General features: G+C 37.8%; 1 protein-coding gene across 2 annotated transcripts in view; it reads right to left on the bottom strand.

Annotated features, from left to right (window-relative positions):
* il1rapl2 (interleukin 1 receptor accessory protein-like 2) overlaps positions 1 to 22,369 on the bottom strand; it is a 278,122-nt gene that overhangs the window by 202,179 nt on the left and 53,574 nt on the right. For both annotated transcript variants that reach the window (XM_086084960.1, XM_086084961.1), the window contains exon 2: positions 18,666 to 18,777. In XM_086084960.1, the coding sequence (XP_085941086.1) occupies positions 18,666 to 18,756 (91 nt within the window). In that variant the 5' untranslated portion in view covers positions 18,757 to 18,777. The remainder of the gene's footprint in view (positions 1 to 18,665; positions 18,778 to 22,369) is intronic.

The following is a 22,369-nucleotide window of genomic DNA, read 5'->3' as shown; positions in this document are numbered from 1 at the left end:
TGCTGAGTATATTAAAAGCGAAACAAAGAAGGAGATACAATAAATAGAGGATGCATGGAGTGAGTCACAGCCATTTTGATTGTTAGTTAGTTGGTTGATTAATATTTGGATGTGTTATGCTGTAAAAGACAAACCTGCAGGATAACACACAGATGGACACACATCTCAGAATGAGAGCTCCTCCAAAATTCTGTTAGACGGTGTGGCAAAACCTACCACGTTTACTCATTACTGTGCCTTCTTTTGAATGTACACACAATAACAGAGGTCAGTGTTTTAGCTTTCTAACCTGCAGCCATTTTCAGTATTGAATTTACTCTTAAGTTGTAGAAGGAAAAGCTTGTACTACAGCATGTACCTAATTGCATTGTTCATCTTCTGTGTCTATATAGTACACTTAGTAGATGTAGTAGTGCACAACTTGGCCCGGTCTTAACACATGCCCACTCGAATAAAGAGCTACAACTCGTTGTAGCTCAGCCAACAGCAACTCTCTTTAAATCTTAGATCTGATTTCCATCTTAACTTCAGCCTTTTGTTTTTCCATGTTCTGTATTTTTATATTTCAAGTATCTTTATTCAACTTATTTTTTTCAACATAGACAAGTATAAAAGAGACAACAATCTGAGATCACAAAGAGAAGGGAAAACAAAAAACAAAACAAGAAAAAAAAATGGGCCATAACATTTCACATAGCAATAGCATTCAGAAGAAATACTGCCCCCTCCCCTTCCCCAATAATCCCGACAGTCTTAAACAACATTTGACCACAAAAAAAAGGTCAATTGGCAGCACATCTCACAGACTAGATCGTATCTTACTTTAAGATCATATACTGTATTTTTAAAGGAAACAAGGCCTTTACTTGGAGGTAGGGGTCACATCCTTTGTGGGTTCAATATCCAAATCAAGATCCATTCGATATTTAAAAATGCAAGTACAATTTTTTCTTTTACTGTAGGCGTTAACATCAGAGAAAAGTGGAATTGCCGTTGTGGAAATATTATATTCCAAGCAATTGTCACATCACATCTGTCATATCGCATGCGCACTGCCAAAAAGTGCAAACTACTAATCACTTGCTTTAGTCAAAGGTGAAAACATATTTTCTATAAATAAAACAGTTGGAGCTGTGTTTTGTTGTTGTTGTAAATCGAGACATTATTCACTGTTCTAATAAAACTGCTCATTATTGTACCGGTAATTCATAAGTGTGACAGCTCTTGGTAACTGCTCATTTAAAATTCATAAGGCTTGTTCTCTAGCCCAATAGAGCTTCAGTTACAGTTTAGTACAGAATAATTGTGTATCTCAATAAATCTTAGATGGATTGAATATATGTACCTGGTACAGCTAATTATCTGAATTAAGGCAAACCATTTTTTTTAATATCATTGCTGTCCTGTGAAAAACAATTATGTCCATTTTTGTCTTTTTTTTGTGTGTTTTGTTAAATTTTTACATTTATGGAATAAAACTGAATCCCCCAAATTATTATTTTTTTAAATGGACATAAGTGTTTTTCACAAGACAGCGAGGATGCACGTTACTCTCCAACAGAAAACAAAAATATTGGCTGTATTTGTTTAGTTTCAATCTCAGTTTGTAGCAAACATGAGTGATGTCATGCAAACTGTGGTCACAACAGCTCTCTGATCCCGACATCCTCATACAAATCTACTAACAGCCTCTCACAACATGTGCAACAAGAAGGAATACAATTCTGCATTTCCTGTTTGTGAGGTGCTAATGTGAAGAGAGCTACCATATGCTTTGATTGGAAAATATTTTGTTTGGCTATTATTGTTATTTTATGCTTTGTGTACAGTGCTCTGTTACTGCTGTAACACTATTATTAATAATATTAATATAATGAGGTGATTATATATTATACAGTATATTACACATTTCACTTGAAGAAAAATCTGAACTATGATGTGACTTGCGATTGAAAATGAGTTTGACACCTATGTAAAATGCTGTCCAGAGAGTCGTTGGGAGCTGCACAAACTAGAACAACAACCTTTAAAAAAAAATGTTTCTAGAGTTATCACAATAAATCAGACTGAATCTCAAAATTATAGACAGAAAGTAGGCTACGAGTAGAATTTGAAGGTCAGATAATATTTTTCAATGGCACCTGTGTGATTAGGTTATCAAGACGTACACTCAGTCCCCGAAGTTATGTGCTAATCTTTGCTGGGAACAAAATCAATTTGGTTGGGTCGCAACTGTTTTAGGCTACTTTAGGGGTCATTTAAAATGAAGGAATGAAGTGAGACTTTGTATATGACTTTGTGTATTATTAAAAATGTCTATGGGAGTGTGTAGTTTAAGACCCCCAATCTACTCTCTTCTGTGGGTCACTAGTTATTAACCCCCAGACAGTCACCTTGACACACTCTATCCTCACACCCACAGCCACACACATAGAACCAGAACTGAGTCAGTCTGACACACACACATACTTTGCCATCTTTATCAGGGCTCTGTGACCCAGCACACTGCATGAATTGGCAACCATTAATCCGAACATGGATTATCAAAAAAAAAGATTATGCCTCATTGTAAGAGCAGTTGTTCTATTTGATTGGCCCGTTAAAAGTATGGTTTATAGGTTATCAAAACAAATGTCAGGGGACGTAATTCTCCACAAAACCGCATTATGAGAAGTTTCAATGGACGGATATCAGGGGTGGATTAAGTGAATAATTGAATTAGCTACAATTGTAGAGTGGAATATGAAGGAAGAAATGTGTTTGTTGAGCAGACTTAATCTGAACCTGTTACTTCATCAGAGATAGTGGATTTGGAAAATGTCCACACAATAGATGAAGTAGAATTTGTTTTCACCAACATGAGCTGGCAATTCAGTTCTTAATAACTCTTTCCTAATAAAAATGTACCTTAGAGTCTCCTCACTATCCGTCCACCATTTTATCTTTTGTTTCATTAATGCAACACTACAAGTTTATTATGTGAATAAGCCCCCACCATCACACTCTTTCCTTTACTACCTTCTTCCCTCCCTTTCACTCCCTCTCTACCCAATCGATACCGGCTAATAGCTGTGGAGCGTTTCAGACTATTCTTCTCCCTGAAGTATCTAATTAAGATAATCAAAAGCACCTCCATTCTGCGCAAGTTTTAACAGCTGACAACAAACTGTTGTATCCGCAATTTGTTCACTAGCTTTTATGATAAGCACGGTCGAGAAGAGTCGGGTACTGAATTTTTTATTTAACAACCAGATAAAACGCTCAGGGGAAGAATAGACAGACAATGGATGCTAGATGGCAAGCAAAATGCACTCTGAGTGCTCTGATCTGAGCATGTGGGCATATCTAAAATTGAAATTATGCTACAAGGTGCAGGTGACACAATTTTTGTCGGTTGAGTAATGTCAAAGTAATCTGCAATGAAATCTTACATCTGTTATGGGTCACAGAAATAATGTGATAATAGTGAGAAAATAAGGTGCAGTAAAACAGGATTATTTCTTGAAACCTCCAGTATGATTTTGGCCGAAAAGAACATCACCATGCAACGACATCAAATCATGTGTGCCAAATCTGGGAGAGGTGAGATATATTTTATTTACTGCTTGCAAATATTGGACTTTTTCTCTGCGAATAGATCAAAGCAAATATCATGTGACATGGAAATCCCACATGCAATGTCCCGTGTGTTATCTTCCTTTACAGACATAGTGTGTGATGTATTGTGATGTTTTGTTATATTGGGGTGTCTGGGGACTCAGAAAACCAGTCTGTTTCCCCCCACAGACACACAATAAAACAAAACTGCACCTTTCAGAGTGGACTTTTATTGTGGCCAGTCTAAGGCACACCTGTGCACTAATCATAGTGTCTAATCAGCATCATGATATGGCACAACTGTGAGGTGGGATGGACTATCTCGGCAAAGGAGAAGTGCTCACTAACATTCTAAAAAGAGAATTGTTGAACCAATTTAAGATTACAAATTAAATTGTTGACAAATTTAAAAAAAAAAACGCTTCAATTGGTAACACACGATTCAATTAAGTTAGTCCAAAGTGAATATCCATACATCCATTTTCTTAACCGCTTGTCCGCACAAGGGTCGCAGGGGGAGGGGTGCTGGAGATACCTATAAGTTTAATTAATTATGAGTTAATTAAACTTAATATATTCACCTGAATTAAGTTAATCCAAAGTGACTCTGATTTTGACTGGATTGTGAACAATATTTGAGAGAAATGGTGATATGTATATATGTGGAAGAAGTTTTACATCTTTGAGTTCATCTCATAAAAATTTGGAGCAAAAACAAATGTGTTGAATACATTGCAGAAAATATCACAGTGTATGGCGTACGGTTCAACCAATAAGTCTGAGAGAAGCACTACCTCTAGTTTCTCAAGTTCGTCTGCATCATGTTGTCAGAACCAAGCTTTGTCAGAACCATCAACAATGAAATGAAAGCTAAGCCCATCGGGACAAACTTAGCTGGGAAATGGAAACCTAACCAAAGTCCTGATTCACGATACTGAGATAATATACTGTGAATGGTCAATGCAAACAGTGAAGTTCGTTCTTTGAGAGGCTCTCATTACTTCATCCTAGCATAAAACACGCACCGATAGCAGTTTTTAATGAAAACTAAATATGTCAGTAACAGTGGAAACATAAGATGGCTAACCCTGTGGATGAGATGGTAGCGAGATGATCGAAAGATGGTAGCTTTGCTCCGCCTTCCGGTGGGTCAATGTGTCCTGACTGTTATTTGTGCCTACGCACGAAACAGTGGCTCAGAGTAACCACTTATTTTTTTTAGTCCTTTGAGTGCTGTAGAGCAGGCCCGCTGGAGAACCCACCCCCCCTTCCCCGCCCCACACACACACTCAGCTGGGAGACTTCAATGCTTCAAACTGTTTGTTTATGCTGCAGTCGCGTTGTCAGATAACTGATTCGTATCTGATTTTCATCCACGTTCGGAAGAGATCTGAGGATGTTGGATATCCATATTTGAGTTGCGCTCTGGTCAAATCAAAAGTGCTCACTCAAAAAGTTTTTTGCGCCTCAAGTTTTAAATGTAGGTTGAAACATAAGAGCAGAGAAACTCGGAAGGGGATAAGAGGAGACTGTTTAAAAGTAGCTCCCAGTCCATTAAAATGTAATTAGAGAAAACCTCATTACACAGGCAGACAAGAGACTAAGTGAGCCATGGGGGACGGAGAAATAAACAGCTTTCTGCTTTCGAGTTTATCATTCATCCTGAAAGTAAATCATCAGTTTATGTCAAGTAAACACAGACTGCGTGTGTGTGTAATTAGATCGGAGTGTATGTTTTGGCAGCAAAGTCATAGTTGTCTTGGATTCAGTTTGCTACTAAGGTGGATTGAACATCATAACTCTTTCCAGTCAGTCTTTTCCTACAGATGTGAGTTTATGTTACTCGCACTCATCCGCCAAGCAGCTCAGAATCAGTGGCTTGGATGACTTTTTTCCCCCTCAAAGTAGATTGGATAGAAGTGATTAGCAATTCTGATCAGAATTTCCTTTCTTTTCAATGAAAGATGCTTGACTCCAAGCACCAATACTCATATGCTAGAGCAAAAAAATGCAAAACCTTTGGAAACGCTGAACAATAAATTCCCACAAAAACAAATGATTGCATTCAATTAGTGAGGATAGTAAACAAAATTTGGAGCCTATTTGGGGTTTGCTTATTTGCATTGTGATTCATAAGATGAGAAAAGCCCAAAGAAAAAACTGATAGCACATAATAGGATGGTACATGCAATGTGTTGATAGTGTGAAAATCCTTCCTCATTTACGCATTTTCTAAAGTTTAGATGTTTTCAACTTAAAACTAACTGAGCTGTTGTATTGCATCTATGGAGTTTAGTAGTATAGCATTACTATTAATATAAAGACATATTTGGTAAGGCATGAGCTTTATAAATGCCACCTGCATGTGTGTATTTTTGTCAATATTGGTGTGTACGTGTAGGGGTAAGTGTGTGTGTGTGTGTGTGTGTGTGTGTGGGTGTGTGTGTGTGTGTGTGTGTGTGCGTGCGTGCGTGCGTGCGTGCGTGCGTGTGTGTGTGTGTGTGTGTGTGTGTGTGTGTGTGTGTGTGTGTGTGGGTGTGTGTGTGTGTGTGTGTGTGTGTGTGTGTGTGTGTGTGTGTGTGTGTGTGTGTGTGTGTGTGTGTGTGTGTGTGTGTGTGTGCGCGCGCATGGCCCCGAGCAGGGAAAAAGTGGTTCAAAGAGCAGCAGAAACCTTGATGAAGGAGGTGTGTAATCAGAACTGAAAACCAATAACTGGCTGGTGCTAGAAAGACAGATTTACAAGAAGAGAATAGGCCAGAAGAAGCCAAGTAAACACAAACACGCACATACATCTTTCATTAAAAAAAAGAAGAAAAAAAAAGCAGGTTGGGAGTAATTGCAGTTAGCAATCAACAAACTTACGCATCATAAATTACATTGTTTTATCAATAGTATAGTGTATAATTTTATGTGGATGCCTAAATAAAGAGAAAAACGCACTTAACTCCATAAATGTCATCTGCCTCATCATCATCATCATCATCATCATCATCATCATCATCATCATCATCATCATCATCATCATCATCATCATCATCATCCTATTGAAGAAATGTGTGCCAAGTTAGAATGTATTTAAAATCATTTATATCCCTGTTCCTGGAGTAAGACCACACACATTGTTACACAATTTAGTATTTTTGAATGAGAGGATGTTTGGTAGATCTTTTTCAATATGTTTTGCAAGGCAAAATGTAAGTTACGCCTTTGTTCAAGTGAAGTGAAACAAAAAAGAGCGCTTAGGCTAGTGTAATGCCCTCACGCGTGGGCCAAGGAGAGCACCTTCTGTTTTCCCCTTTTTCCCAGCACGCCAGTGTATCACCTTTTTCCCTTCCCCGCTTCCTGTTACCTTGGTTGGATAACCTTTGTCACGCTTGAATGACTGTTTTATCCCTACAATTTTTATCCTTTCTGCTACACTATTAACAACCATGTTGTGCCTTTGCCTGTTTTTTTAAACCGATCCGCCTGTCGAGCTCCCGCTCCAACCTACCTTCACTCGTGAACAAGACTCCAGGATACTTGAACTCCTCCACTCCGACCCGGAGAGGGCACTCCACCCTTTCCCGACTGAGGACTATGGTCCTGCATTTGGAGGTGCTAATTTTCATCCCAACTGCTTCACACTCGGCTGTGAACCGCTCCAGTGAGAGTTGAAGATCACGGCTTTAAGAAGCCAACAGCACCACATCATTCGCAAAAAAGCAGAGATGCAATGTTGAAGCCACCAAACCGGACCCTCTCAACGCCTCGGCTGAAATTATGTCCATAAAAGTTATGAACAGAATCAGTGACAAAGGGCAACCTTGTGGGAGTCCAACCCTCACTGGAAACAAATTTGACTTACTGGCGGCAATGCGGACCAAACTCTGACATCGGTCGTACAGGGACCGAACAGCCCGTATCACGGGGCTCGGTACCCCGTACTCCCGAAGCACCCCCCACAGGACTCCCCGAGGGACACGTCAAACGCTTTCTCCAAGTCAACAAAGCACATATGGACTGGATGGGCAAAACTCTCATGCACCCTTGAGGATCCTGCCGAAGGTGTAGGGTTGGTCCACTGTTCCACGGCCGGGACGAAAACCACACTGCTCCTCCTGAATCCGAGATTCGACTTTTTGACGGACCCTCCTCTCCAGCACCCTGGAATAGACCTTATCAGGGAGAATCCAGAATCTGAATCTTTAAACTCTCTTGGAGGACTTCCTTACACCATAAAGTTCAATAGAAGTCATATTTATTGAACAGAATGCTGAATTAGTAATCCTGTGTACATTCACCCAACCGCTTACAAACACTTATCTTGAACTCATACAATGTGAATTACATCCATTTGAAAAACACTTGACTAAATGTGCAATGCTTTCTCATGCATGAAAACAACAGCGGCGAGCTGTTTGCATCAGCACCTCAACACTTTACCAGAATATAATATGAATTAATGTACATTCAGGGTCTAAGGCTAAGGATCTGTAATAGACAGTGATGGTATATATTACTGGTCTGCTGCTTTTCATTATGCAGTTAATGATTTTCTGTCAAGTTCAATTGTAAATGAAGGAGACACAAAATTGTGGTGGGGGGGGGGGGGGGTAAAAAGAGGAAGGGCACTACAGCAGACACTAAGGGTGTGCATCTCCATCACTGAGCCTAATGCGACCCGCATCTCAATACGCTGCCAAGCGATACGCCCCTGATTGTAGCCTGCTTGATGGTCCAGATAATTATTGAAGTTAGCAGAAAATTACACTTTTTCCTCTATATAACACAAAATGGAAAATGTGTTTATTCACATTCTTGCAGCCATAAGAGATGAATAGAATAATTATTGTATATTAGGGGGTCAAACAAAAAAAGACGATTTGAATTGCTACTTCGCTAATTATTTTCAAATGTAGTGTCTTTGAATCATATTGCACCCAATGTATCAAGATATCCCTCTACTAGGTGCAAATAAATAATACACATAGGTTTGATGGTGCACATTAATTGTTTTTTCTTTGAATTTAATCAATTTGAATAGTTTGTGCTTTGGAAAGCATTTATATGTTCTTATATCTTAATAAATAAACATGACAAAAACTACAGCCGCGCCATAGCTAATCAAATAGTAATCCCACTGAATCAGACCAAATGGAATTGTTCCACATCCTGTATATCGCTGCCGTCACAATTTGGCAAATTTCAATTTTTTTTCCAAAATCTATACTGCACTTTAGATCAATCCACACGTGTGGGTGTCATTGTTACGAATTATTGACCAATGTTGAAAAATGGTTCTCACTTTGATGATACAGTACAATGTTAATGGTCGAAGGAACGTGCCGTTTTTGGGGTCTCCTGAAAAGTAGTGATTTCGGAGGTACAAGCTTTTGGCCCAACGCCAGCGATATATACATTTTCTATACATTATATATAAACTTTTTCCACCCATCATTATCTATCGATCTATCGATCTATCTTGGAACATAAATACAATTGGAGTTATACTGTAGAAGGATGGCAATTGGCTAATGTTGTAACTGTATCAGTTACTTAGCAACTGCCATAGAGAAGGGAAGTAGTGTCAACATGGTGGACGGCTAACAAGAATATGGCACAATAATCAGCACAGTACAGTTCTGCATTGATTTCAATACAGGAGGTGTATCATTCAGTGTAATTATAGTGCCTATTAAAAGCCCATGAATAGACACACATCTGGTCCCATATTATTCACTGGTAATTATATTGTCAATACACAGCAATGTGGCTCCACACTGGCCATCCCCTTCACAACGCTATCCTTTAATTGCCCTTCAGTCAAATACTTCAGCACTTCTTTCCACCCACAACACACATACAATACATAGTCCCACTTGTGCATTGGTCCATTCAGGCTCCCTGTGGCGAAAATATACAACATGCTTATACCATCCTCTTATAATCGCTCCCTCCCTGCCTCTCTCGCTCTCTCTTGCTCTCAACTCTCACTTTCTGCCTCTCTCTCTCTCTCTCTCTCTAACATGGGAGTGAGTTCATCAGTGTCACATCACACTCACTTTTTTTAAGATACAACCCCATCATTTGTCTCCATCCTTTCCCAAGAGCTTTTCAAATTGAAAAAGCCACTTACTCTTGCCTATCTCCAACTCTTTCTGAGATTCTCTTATTTAACCTCAACCTCTAGCCTTAAATCAATAGCATGTTTATGTATGTATTTATCTATTTATTTATTTATTTATTTCATGACAAATAACTGAACAAAACAACCGTTTATTTTTTGTCTAACTTAAAATGGCTATTCTCTACAGTATTCATGATAATTGAAATGTTTTTTTTTTTTAAAGATACATCTTGAATCTACTGACTTGAGAAATGTTATGAAGTGATATCCAACAATATACTGGAGCTATGATATAAAAACATAATTTTAAGTATTTTAGGGAAAGTTGGTAGTAGACATATGAAAGAAATGATTGTTGACCCATAAAAGAGGAGGGCAGAGCACCCATGGCAGTATAGTGGTGACCTGGAACAGTATTAGCTTGACTTCCTCTTTCTCCTGACATACAAGAGCAATATTCTAGTTCTGTCATGTTTGGCAGCAAAGTGCAAAGTTCAGATGCACAAAGCTCTACGGTGCTGGAAAATGGCAGCTCAGACAGCTTTCTCGCGAACATGTTTCAGATTGGAGATACCATCATTAACATCGACCACATTAGCTAACATGGCTTGCACTCTTGATCTTAATGTTAATACAATAAATCCCTTGACCTTTTAAAGACATTGTGATTCCTATTTTTCACAATTGCTGTCTTATGATTTAATTTCTAGTGTATCTGGGATTTCAATGATAAATGGTGAAAGAGTTTGAATTTATTTATTTATTTGAACACACATCTCAAGCAGTTATTTGCTCCTCCTGTTCTTTTACTTTGCCACCTCCAGCCTTGTTAGCAGGACGGCTGTGTGCTCTCCTGCCTTAGACTAAGTTAAATTACCAGTTGTACAGAGCACCGTGCAGAACTTAATTACACACTGGTCTCGCTTTGCTGTACAGTTGCTCCAGAACTTAGCCACTTTCTTTTCTTCTAGCATTGTGTTCAATTGTTCTTCTCCCTCTGATTAAGGTGGTTGTATGCTTTTTATAGTTGTTGAGGTATGGAAGGGTCGCCGGTTGCATTTAGCTACATAAAAGAGCCAACCAACTATGCATACCTTTGATAAAGTACCTGGTGAGTATATACTGTATAAAAGGTGTAATTATCTTCCTTTCACTAATCCATGTTAGTCAATTTTCTCTAAATTGGAAACGTTCCCTCTTCACACATTCAAACTGACAGATGATAAAGATTAGCATCTTACTGTCGGAATCCCCTCTATCTTTTTCAGTAATTTTGTTTACTTGGATTTCATGGAAGATTAATGAATGACTGCAAGTTGATTATTCAATTTCAATTAGGCTGACTGAATGACTACAACTAAATTCAAGATAAGATTTCTATTAAGATTACCGAATGACTGCAAGTATATTTACTCTAATATTTCAAGTGAGATTAAATGGTGAATGTGAAATGGGTTATCACTAATATAGCATTTTTCTACCTTTACTGCTTTAATGCTATTTATTCAACTTATTTAGTCCTAATCCCGAGCCTGTGAGCTAGTGTCACTTTAATGCTCACAACACTCCACTGATAGTAAACTCAACATTTTGGCTAAAATCTTGCAAAAATGTTATTTCTAGTAAGGTTTATGATTCGCTTTTTTCAGCATAGCTTCATTTTTCATATCCTCCTGTGACGACCATAGCACATTCTATTTAATCAATATATTCCAACCATTCCTCATTTGCCCATTACTTGTTTGTTTTAAAGCAGTAGCATAAAGTACGTGGTGTTCACACACAGCTACAATCAGGCCAAATTATAGCAAGTTCCCCCCCTTTGCCATTAAAGTCAACAAAGGCTCGCTGCTTCTGAGTGATTAACCTCAAACATGGTATGCTTCGTGAATGGACAGTTTTATACTTCTGTTGCTGGGCGGCATGAGGGCTTTAACTGTTATAGACCATTACCTACTCAACAGGTGTCAATATTGGTCTCTTCTATGCCAGCATTATTTGTTGTATTTGTTTAGTTGTTCCTTCTTTTAATAGTCATTTCAGGAAAAGGCCATTCCCTTTTCACCCCTTTATATTTATAACTGCAGATTACGGCTTCTCTTCATTTGCTCATCAAATGTGCTTATAAGAAGAAAAAAAAACACAAAACCTCATAAGTCTAAACTGAATCACAATTGTCTTGTGTCAAAAGGAACAACTAAGCTTTTATATCATGCACTCACAATTTCACAATTTAAAACAAGTTCCCATGAGGTATTTCAATAAATTGTCATTCATACTGAAATCAGAATGCAAAATAGCGGCGTTTACGCTGTTCAGTAGCTCCGTTGACATTTTGGTTTTGACGCAGTTCCAGTGTTGTTTGGCCGTTGCAGAAATGTAGAATGGTTTACTCGCAGATACAGTTTAAGAGGGGACATGGGCCCCCGAGCGCCAAGTCGTTGGATGCAAGCAATTAGAATTTAAATCCCCTGTTTTTTTTATATTATTTACTTAAACACAGTCATTTGAAGTCACCAGAATTAGATTAGTAGAGAATCGAGTCCAATGTTTTCGGGGTTTTTTTTGTGTATGTATGTGCATGTCCTGATGGAGAATTGAAAATCTGATTTCCAGTGTGTGCGTATGTGTGTGTCTGCGCTTGCGGAGCAGAATCCCTTGGCGTACGGAGTCAACGCCATGTCAGCTTTTATCAATATTTGAATGCAGAACAAGAGAAGGGATGAATCTTTAATCTGACCTTGGAACTCGGCACAGACATGGAGACAAGCAAAAAAGAGAGACAGTGACAGGAAGTGAGAAGAACAAAGTGGCGTTGAGAAAAGATGCACACTTTTACCGCAAAGAGACCAGGGGGTTTGGACTGTAAGGAGCATCATATTCGCAAGTCTTAAACCGATAAATCAGATTATGGTTAACATCAATATATTATCCACATTGTTTAACTAATAATGACTATATAGATTTGGGTTAAGTTGGGATCGCCAAGCTTTCTAAAATTCAGAACTGCTTCTTGGCTACTAATTAGTGACAACGGCTATCAGTTTCATAAACACTTTTCAATATTCACTCAAATTACCATTAATCACGTTATTATTGTATGTGATGATTAATAGTTAATGATATTTATGTATGTGAAGACAATGATCATGTTAATGAGTACTCAACTCTTGAGCAGCCACCGATACCCAGTACCACTAGTACTTACTTAAAATGTAAAATTTCCACAAAAAAATGATATTATAGATGATATTATAGAAACACTTTTCTCAATAAAGCATTTTTCCTGGAAATTGTGTGAAATAATGGAATTTTTATATTTCTAATTTCTTGTTCCTGCTTGTAAAACAACCACAAGGGGTCGGTCGATGCCATTATCAACCGTCGTCACAAGTACCGATATTTTGAAATAAGGCCAGGTATCAGACCAATACCGATACCCGGTGTCACACCGCAGTGAGGTTCTCTTGTCATTTCCTGTTTTATTTTGAAAATTCTGACTCCTTTCGTTTCAGGTCACTTGCCCTTCCTCATGCGGTGTCAGTGTCAACCCTGATTCCTGATTGTGTCCACCTGTTTCCCATTACCCTCATGTGTTAAATGGTCTGCGTCTCCCCTGTCTTGTGCCAAAGGGTTTTCGTCAGAGCCACTCAAGCCAGTCACAGTCCACAGCCTTGTTGTCCTGTCTCTTGTGTGAACGTTGGTTTGTAACTTTGTATAGCCACAGGATAGTTTTAGTTAAGAAGTGATATTGTTTTGTTTGTAGTTTAGACATCCTCCCTTTTAGAGCGCCTTTAGTTTAACATTTAATAGCCTTTGTTTTTCCCTCTAAACGAGGAGTTTTTTTGTTTAATAAATATCTGCCTTGGCCTCAAACTCCTATCTCTGCGTCTAAGTCCTAAATCTGCCACCACGTCATGTCACCTGGTATCGGTACTCATCCATCACAAATCAATATGAAACTTTTTTTTCTATACATTTCTGCAAGTGTTACAGTTTCAAATGAGCACTTATACAACATTCCTAGAAAATCACAATGTCTTGTCACTGGTGTGCTATTTTTGGAGCAGGCCTGTAGGCTATTAATGTGGTCCTTGGGGCCTACCTGGGCACCACGTTGGTGACCCTTGGTCTATTTATTTATGTATTTATTTATAATGGAAAAAGCCTTAAATAATTGAAAAAAAGAACAAATGTTGATAGGGCTCTGTAGTCAACCTCGTTGGGGGATAGTTCCCAGTTTGATGGTAACTGCGGTTGACTCAACAAACTACCTTAGGAATAATTTAAATAAAAAAATTAAATAAAAAGGCCTGAATTAAATCATGCATGTCCTACTTGGGAAATCAAACTTGAAAATTTACATTCTGCCAAAAATGATAAAAATCATCACACATCTCGGGAATAAGAATGTATTTATCTTTATCTTTGCAACACACACGTCTCAGATCAGCTTGCACAGCAGCTGGTTAGTAAACGAGCCTTTGCTAATGTTTCTTTTAGTTCTTTAGTGAGCTGAAGAACACCCACTTCACACAAACAGCCTGTCATCTTTGGCTTAGAGAGGCAACAAATGTGCAATGTGTGGCGACTGGTGGGTGAGCACCCTCCCACAAACACACACACACACACACATGCACAGTTTCGTGTGGGGAGAGCTGCTATGATATTACAGATATTCTACCCTGCTTAGAGTAACCGGTGGGGCTGTTTCTTTTCATTGCCATTTTGATTTTTTTTCCCTACACAAATACAAATTTGGTAAATCCATGGATATAAGTATGTAAAACCTACCATGAATTACCAATTCAATTTTTGTGCAGGTGAGGTACCTGCTGGCACATGTCAAATGGACAAGTTCACTATTTTTAAGTCTTGGTTGAGGTTTGCGTTGTCATTCTAGTTAGTGGTTGCATGTATTTCTCTCTTCTGCCCTTGCTGGGATCAAGATAAGACTCTTATCTATGTTCACCTTCTCAGATAATCTATTGCTTTTGTGTAGAGCGATGAAACTGTTAAGGCGTGGCCTTGACCAGGACAACTAAGGGAGTTTGAGGAAAAGAAGAGACGATGGAGTTACAGCTAAATTGATTGTGATTGCTACAGATGGACTCAATAAAAGTATGACATAATAAATAAATGATCGGTTATGTACAGACAAATATTATTTACTTAAAAAAAAATCTGCAGTCAAAAATAATATCTGTATGAATTTCAGGCATTATTTTCTGTATTGCCATTCCAGTGTTGTAACTGTTCTACTAATTAGCACCTTCAGTGGAAATGATCTAATTACAAAAACAGCTTCCGTGCCATGTTACTGTAATCATTTTACACCTATAGACTCCAAGGGGCTTCCAACACAGCTTTTGCAAAGGAAAAGTATATACTGTGAAAAGAGAACAGGTCATCTGTCTTGAGAAATGAGTCGGATTTGGTTTTAATTACTCCCATCCATCCATTATTTTTCTTTCGTGCTTGTCCAAATTAGTGTTGTCAGTGAGCTGAAACCTATTGTAGACGGCTTGGCTCGAGAGGTGGGGTACACACTGGACTGTTGGCCAGCCAATAGCAATTCAGAAGCTCGCTTTAACTTTCCTTTAATAAAAAAAAATATTGAATTGGAACTTTATAATAATTTGATATACAGTGCAGTGTGCATATTCATAGGTCAAGATAAGTCGATTACTGCGATTTTTTTAATTCAAATTCAGAAAATACTAATCAGCATACTTGTACATGTACATTGTAAGATTTGTATGGAAAATTTGAAAGGCTAATAACTGTGAGCTACTGTTTTTAAACAAACAGGTTATAATAGGTTTCATGTTTGAACAGCATTAAAATTAAATATGAAGGTGTAATCTTTCATTAATATAACATTCTTCCGTGCTTAAAGTGTGAACCCTAACCCTAAGTAAGACGTTTTGTTGAATATTGAATCAATACAAGAATTGCACGCTGTAATATCGCGATACATCGCAGAATAGATTTTTTAACATGATTCTTCTTTATAACATACTTGTACTTGTACTCAACTGTTGAGTACTCACCGATACCAATAGCACGTAATGATACCACTAGTAATTTTACATTTAAAAAATAAACAATGACAGAATTTTTTTTAAAGAAACACCTCCTATATCCCAATACAACAATAATAATAATCATTCTTATTATTAAAATTATTCATAGTTATTATAGTAATAATAATTATTATTATCAAAATTAATAATAGTAATACTAATAATAATAATAATAATTATTATTATAATAATAATTATTATTATTATTATTGTATCGGGATATAGGAGGTGTTTGTTAAAAAAAACTGTAAGATTACTAGTGGTATCATTAATAAATAATAATAATAATTATTATTATTATTATTATTATTATTATTATTGTATCGGGATATAGGAGGTGTTTGTTAAAAAAAACTGTAAGATTACTAGTGGTATCATTAATAAATAATAATAATAATAATTATTATTATTATTATTATACATAACATCTGTAATGCACTTTACATTTCAGGGAACTCTCAAATATAGAATTTTCCCTTAAAATTGCATGAAATGAATGCCAATTTTCTTTTCTTCTCATTTATGGTTTCTGATCATAAAACCAGCACAAGGGGGGCGGCCCATACTCGAGTAAAGTGACGTAGAAATACCTGAAAAACCTTGATACCTGCTATCGGCACTCACCCTTCCTTACTTGTTATGTTAAGTGCCATTTACAGCAGATATACCCACTTTTCCCTTTATGTATCATTGGGATTGATTATGATCACAAAAAAACATCACAAATGCTAAAGTGTCCTTGAGCAATACATACAGAAGCTTCCATTGCATATACAGTATTTCTGACAAGCTAACCAACAAATACAAACATGCAGGTTGGATATTTTGATCATATATTGTGCAGTGTTATCTTTTAGAAGTCTTTCCTCCTCAGATACAATTCTAGCCCACACACCTATTTCTTATCATGGCGTGTCGCCTTTTAGCTGCAGTGCTTGCTGCATCATAGCAGAGCGGGGAAAGTGACACGAGGAAATTGTAGTTCCTGTCCACATGGCGTCCAGTTAAAAACTCACAAGCAGTGAGCGAGAGGAGATCTCGCAGCCTATCTTTGGCTGCATGTAGCAGTCGCCCACATAAATGTCCGCTTGGCTCTGCTCTGATCATGTAATTGCTTTGTGCACACCTCACCCACACACACATAAACACACACGTTCAAAAGAGCACACAAATGGAAGCATGCGGAGCGAGTACACACCGCCAGTCCTAACAAACACAAGTACACCAACAAAATCATGAAGCGGAAGGTTGTAACACGCAGGTAGGTCCGAAATCACACCAGAACACGTATTGACAACACCAAACTAGTCCTACCGGCGCACCGCCTACACAGTTTTGACCCACACAAGCACACAAACGGAAAAGCTGAATGAAAAGAAAGTCAGTCAGCCACACAGAGCAAGTCAGTGTGACGGAGGAGGCGTTCATGTACATGAAGGTCAAGCCTAGTGCAGTAAGTGAAGTAGGATATGTCTCTAAAACAGAACAAAAACATCAACTCAAGCTTGACTTTTTGCGCCCTGACTACGTCATTACATCCCTGCCGAAGGCTCTACTGAGAGCCTGACTTGGACCCCTGACATTGTAGAGGAAGTAAGGGGAAAACACCATTTTTCAAGCTGGGATATTAAATTAACGGTTAATGAAAGTCTGTCAGAAACTCCAGCGGTGTAGGCTATATGTCCTGAGGGGTTTATCCATATGTGCCTCTTTGGCTGAAAAAACATTTCAGAACAGCTTCGGGGAATCATGCCTTAACAACGGGTTGTGCTTTTAATCAGATGCAACACAATTGATGTGACATAGAAGTTGCCTTAACAAACACACTAATATTCATGATACTGTCAGAGACGTATTTGCACTTTAACTGTACATGAAATACTTTTTGGTAGAGTTGTAGAACCCAATGAAGTTTTTGGTCAATGTCAAACTAGCTTTTTAAGCCTACCATAATGTTTGCAATTCCGAGTTGAGCCACATTCATTCTACTGTGCGTGTGTGTGTTCTGTGTGATCGTGGAGCACTCTGTTTAACAAGCACAAATGTTTGAAAGGATTACATTACAGGGGAATCAATTTTAACTAGATTTAATTAATTGCATAGCCAGCATTTCCAAAATTATTGAATCTTTTTTTTTGTGTGTGCTTTCATCCTTTTCCAAGGCTCAGCAGGGGTGCACAATTGTAATGCTGCTATAATTATACAGCAAAGCATTCCATCAGTCAACTAAATAGGAGAGTCACAAAAAAAAAATCACCAAATTGAAATCCGTACTCTGTCACACATGTCAACTGTCCATACCGTTTTGTGTGGCCTGAAAAGCTTGCCTCAATTTCTTTTGTTGACTTCTGTTCAAAAGTGAGCATGAAAATGAAAGCAACCAAATGCAAGTGCAATTATGTCATTTGATGGGGAAACATGGGACAAGAAGCGTAACTTTACAGCTTCTTACTGGCAGACACCATGTCTAGACTTATGTTAAAAAAAAATTATCAGAGTAAAAATGCATATTCTAGCAGCAATATAAAGCTAAAGTAATAAACAAAATAATGAATATTTAAGTTGTTGATGTTTCATTTTAGAGGTTAAATGAAAACAGTGGAAATTGTTAAAAAATGTCTGATTCCAGCAACAATAAAAATAACAAGGGACATCTGAAACTGTAAGAGTGGATACAAGTAAGAAGGGGGGAGCTCCAGTATATAGTGCATTACAGAACTAGAAATACTCAGAGTGACCAGAAATAGGATGAAAATGAGAAGAATGCCATCATGTGAGCGTGCAAATGACAGAATTAAATGAAACAAAACACCGAGCCAAAACATATTGCATAGGATTCGAGGGCAACAACCAATAGAAAGCCTCCATCCTACCAGAGTTCCTCTTGGAGATGTACTTGACATCATCGCTGGCTCCTGAGGCAAGGAGGGCAAGGATGAGGAGGAGAAAGAGTGAAGTCTTCATCGCTCTCCTCTCCACTGGGACCTTTAGAACAAACACGACAGAAATGTTGTTCTACATACAGTAACACATCATGCATCATCACAAAAATGCCAACAGTTCAAATGTCGACAGGGTTCTGACCATGGCCACCTTGCACATCCCAGTATATTTTACTTGAAAAATGTTTTATTCAGTATAGCAGTATTTATGACCTTACCAATATTGCAGCATGATTGCCCTACCTGAATCTATTGAGGTAAACATAGTTTGAACCATTAAAAAGAAAGGAGACACGGTAAAAAAAAAAGCAAAATAAAAAAAAGAAGCTTGTGTTTACAGTTTTTCACAACACTCGATAATATGGCACAGTTTGCAAAAACCCTCACTTCAAGTACAAGTAGTAATGGCTCGGCCCAATTTGCCACATCTAAACACTCCCTTATCTGCATTAGACTCTGACTTTCCTTCTTTACACTCTGATGTCAATTACACATCCGCTTGTTGTCAAAGCTGTACACACCATGGTCAGTTGTTGCACACACACCCCAAATGAAATCTCAAAGCATCAACCCACAACACACAACTATGCAAATCTCTTGCAAAACACCCAGGTCTGGTGAGCAATTTTTAATCAGGAGAACTGCAGCATAAAAGGGCCTTGAGCCTCTGCTTTGTTTGGTGAACATTGAACAATGGACAACGACAACCAGAGAAGAAGAAGGGTAAGAGTGAGTGGAGGAAGAGGTAGGAGGAGGAGAGCAAAACTTTCTGACCAGATCCGTCCTGAATCATGGTCTGAGCATGAGAGAGGCTGGCCTGAGAGTCCAGCCAAACCTCAGCTGGCATCATCAGGACCTTCAGAATAGTAAACAGGTACTACGGTAAATCTATTTGCCTTGCGTTCCCTACGGTATAATAGTGTAATACTGCATATCCGTGTGCTGACAGTTTTTGTAATTTGCAGGACTGAAGGACAAACTTATCAGGGCGGGAGGCAACAACGCATTGTTTCTGCAGAGCAGGAGACAGAAATTGGGAAACATGGTGAGGGAAAAAAATGCCATCGCACTGAAGCAAATCCAAACGAGGATCCTTGCAGACCATGGCAATATTCCGTAGACCATGCAGAGGTGCCTTGCCCTCCGGCCGGATAGAAACAGGAGACTTGATGTGGTGTAATTCCTCCTGTGAGGGTGTTTGAGGCAAACATAACCTTTTGACTTTTTTCCCCCCCATTTCTTTTTTACATGCATTTTCATTAGAAATGCATGTGCACTGAAACACTGTAAATAAAACAATGAATTGTTGCATACTTGTGTGATATTTTATGCTTGACGAAGTGGGCCAACACAGCCATTTTCTAAAAGGAAAAATTGGTCATTCTCGTGAGCCATTGCCATTCACATTGTGTGTTGCATTTTTATAATTGGGTTTTCAATTTTGCACTTCAGTGTGCTGTGAATGCTTGGTAGTGTGTGTGTGTGTGTGTCATTCAAGAATGTGGCTGTGTGTATCAAATGAGAACACGAGTTCCGTTTTGTGAACAGGTAAGAGATTTGAAAAGGGAGTGTCAGGTCTAGCATTTCATGTGTGAGGTTTTCAGGTTTGTGTGTTCATTTTGAAGGAATGCGTTAGTGTTTTGAGAAACGTGTGTTACAAACTGTAATAAATGTTTAATTGAACTTAATGACCTGAAAGTTCTGCCTTTGATTCAATAGCACTAAAAAGCTGCATTATTTACCTTTGTAATAGAGTACTTTTAAGGACTACCTATTTGTGGAATGAGCAACTCAGCTCAACATATGGATAGTCATATATAACCACATACACAGACACATGCAGTGCAGGAATCCACTGTTTTTGTTTTGTTTTTTTCCATACTCTTCAACGTTGTGCTTTGTGTATCCAAACATTGCCACATTTTCTGTTTGTATGCATCAGTTTTGTTAATATTCTGTGAATGAAGAAAATAGAGTAATGCCAAAACCAAACTGTTTTAGATGGTAAACCAAAGTAGCAAAACAGAAAGACATTAAATGTCATGATGTGTGTTTGTGGACTTTCACATTGTTTCGACTATATTTAGTTTTGACTAGCGAGTACGCTCAAAAGTATTTGTGAGTACGTTCAAACGTATTTTAATACGTTTGCAGGTACTTGTAGGCTAAATATTACAAACGTAGCATATTTTCACATAATACTCGCTTGCACAATACTATACCCGCATTGTATTATGGGGGGAAAAAAACCAATCCTAAATCATACACAGCACACATAAATCATACACGTTACGAACAAACAAAGTTATTTACTCAATTGTCAAACATATTGGTTTAACGTAGGGCCAATGCTTAAAAATATAAAGAACAAAATTCACTCACACATGTGCGATACCTCGTGGCATTATGGGAAAATATGCAGCATTTATCCTACAAGTGCGTTTAAATGTATTTGCGAGTATGTGAGCATATTTGTGACTGATTGAACGTAATAGCAAGTACGCTGAACGTACTTAAAAACATTTGAACGTATTCGCCAGTCAAAGATGTTTACTCCACATTGACAGTTTCACACTTTTGTATGTTTCCCTAGGTCTCTTTTTCAAGTCTTGTCAACAACTCATTAGGTTTTCATCTGCACCTGTTCTTGACACCCCTTTTCCTTGTGTCCACCAACCAGCTCCCTCTAGCCACTCGCATTTTGTCCAGTTGTGCCTCGTCTTGCCAATTTGTACTTAGTCCTTGGCAGATCATTCTGTAATGTTTTTTTGATGGTGGCAAATGTGAAGAACTCCAAATAAGGTAGGATCAATCTAAAAAAAATGTTGTTTTTTTAAAAACACCAAAAGGCAAACAAATACTAAATACTAAATTAATAAAGTAGCAAACACAGACAAGGAAATAAAACACCACGACAGGTAACATGACAAAATCAGAAACATGACTTGCTTCAACAATGATCTGATGCAGACTGAAAGAAAACAGGGAATTAAATATGAACAAATTGACAAGACAACAAGGCACACCTCGACAAGACGTGTGGCTTGAGGGAGTTGATTGTCAGACACAAGAAACAGAGCTGAACGTTTCATTCATTCATTTTTAAAAGACAGGACAATATAAAGCAGTATTCAAATTCAAAGTAAAGCAAAATAAATGAAAGGGGACAGAAAGAAGTAAAACTTGTTTTGTCTGCTCCTAATCAACTAAAAAAAACACACACAAAAACATCAACACAAATTTACAATGAGACAATGAGCGCTTTCAGTGTTACAACAAAAATAATTCAACTGTGTGTCCTTGTGCTATATATATTTTTTCCAGTAATTGTGCTTTTATGCTTTTTTTTTAAATACCAATCGACTGAAAAGATTTTGTTTTACAATCCAGATTGTTCTACAAACTGACACCTTGAGTTGAAATACTTTGTTCTTTTTGTTTTGTTCTATATTTAGGTTTGGGGAAAAAATGCCTGTTCCTTTTAATGTGTACTCACTTTCCCTTTTTTATAAATTTAGTTTGTATATTAACTGGTCAAATTTCATGATGGGCTTTGTACAATATTTTAAGGCGATTAAACTCCATCAATTCATTACATTTTTTAAGTTTTTAGTAGTATAAATAATGGGTGAGTG

This window comes from Leptonotus elevatus, chromosome 9 (genome assembly GCF_054856555.1).
Source record: "Leptonotus elevatus isolate MCC_2025b chromosome 9, RoL_Lele_1.0, whole genome shotgun sequence".
In the NCBI taxonomy this organism is placed as follows: domain Eukaryota; kingdom Metazoa; phylum Chordata; class Actinopteri; order Syngnathiformes; family Syngnathidae; genus Leptonotus; species Leptonotus elevatus.
This window is presented reverse-complemented; position numbering and strand designations above follow the sequence as displayed.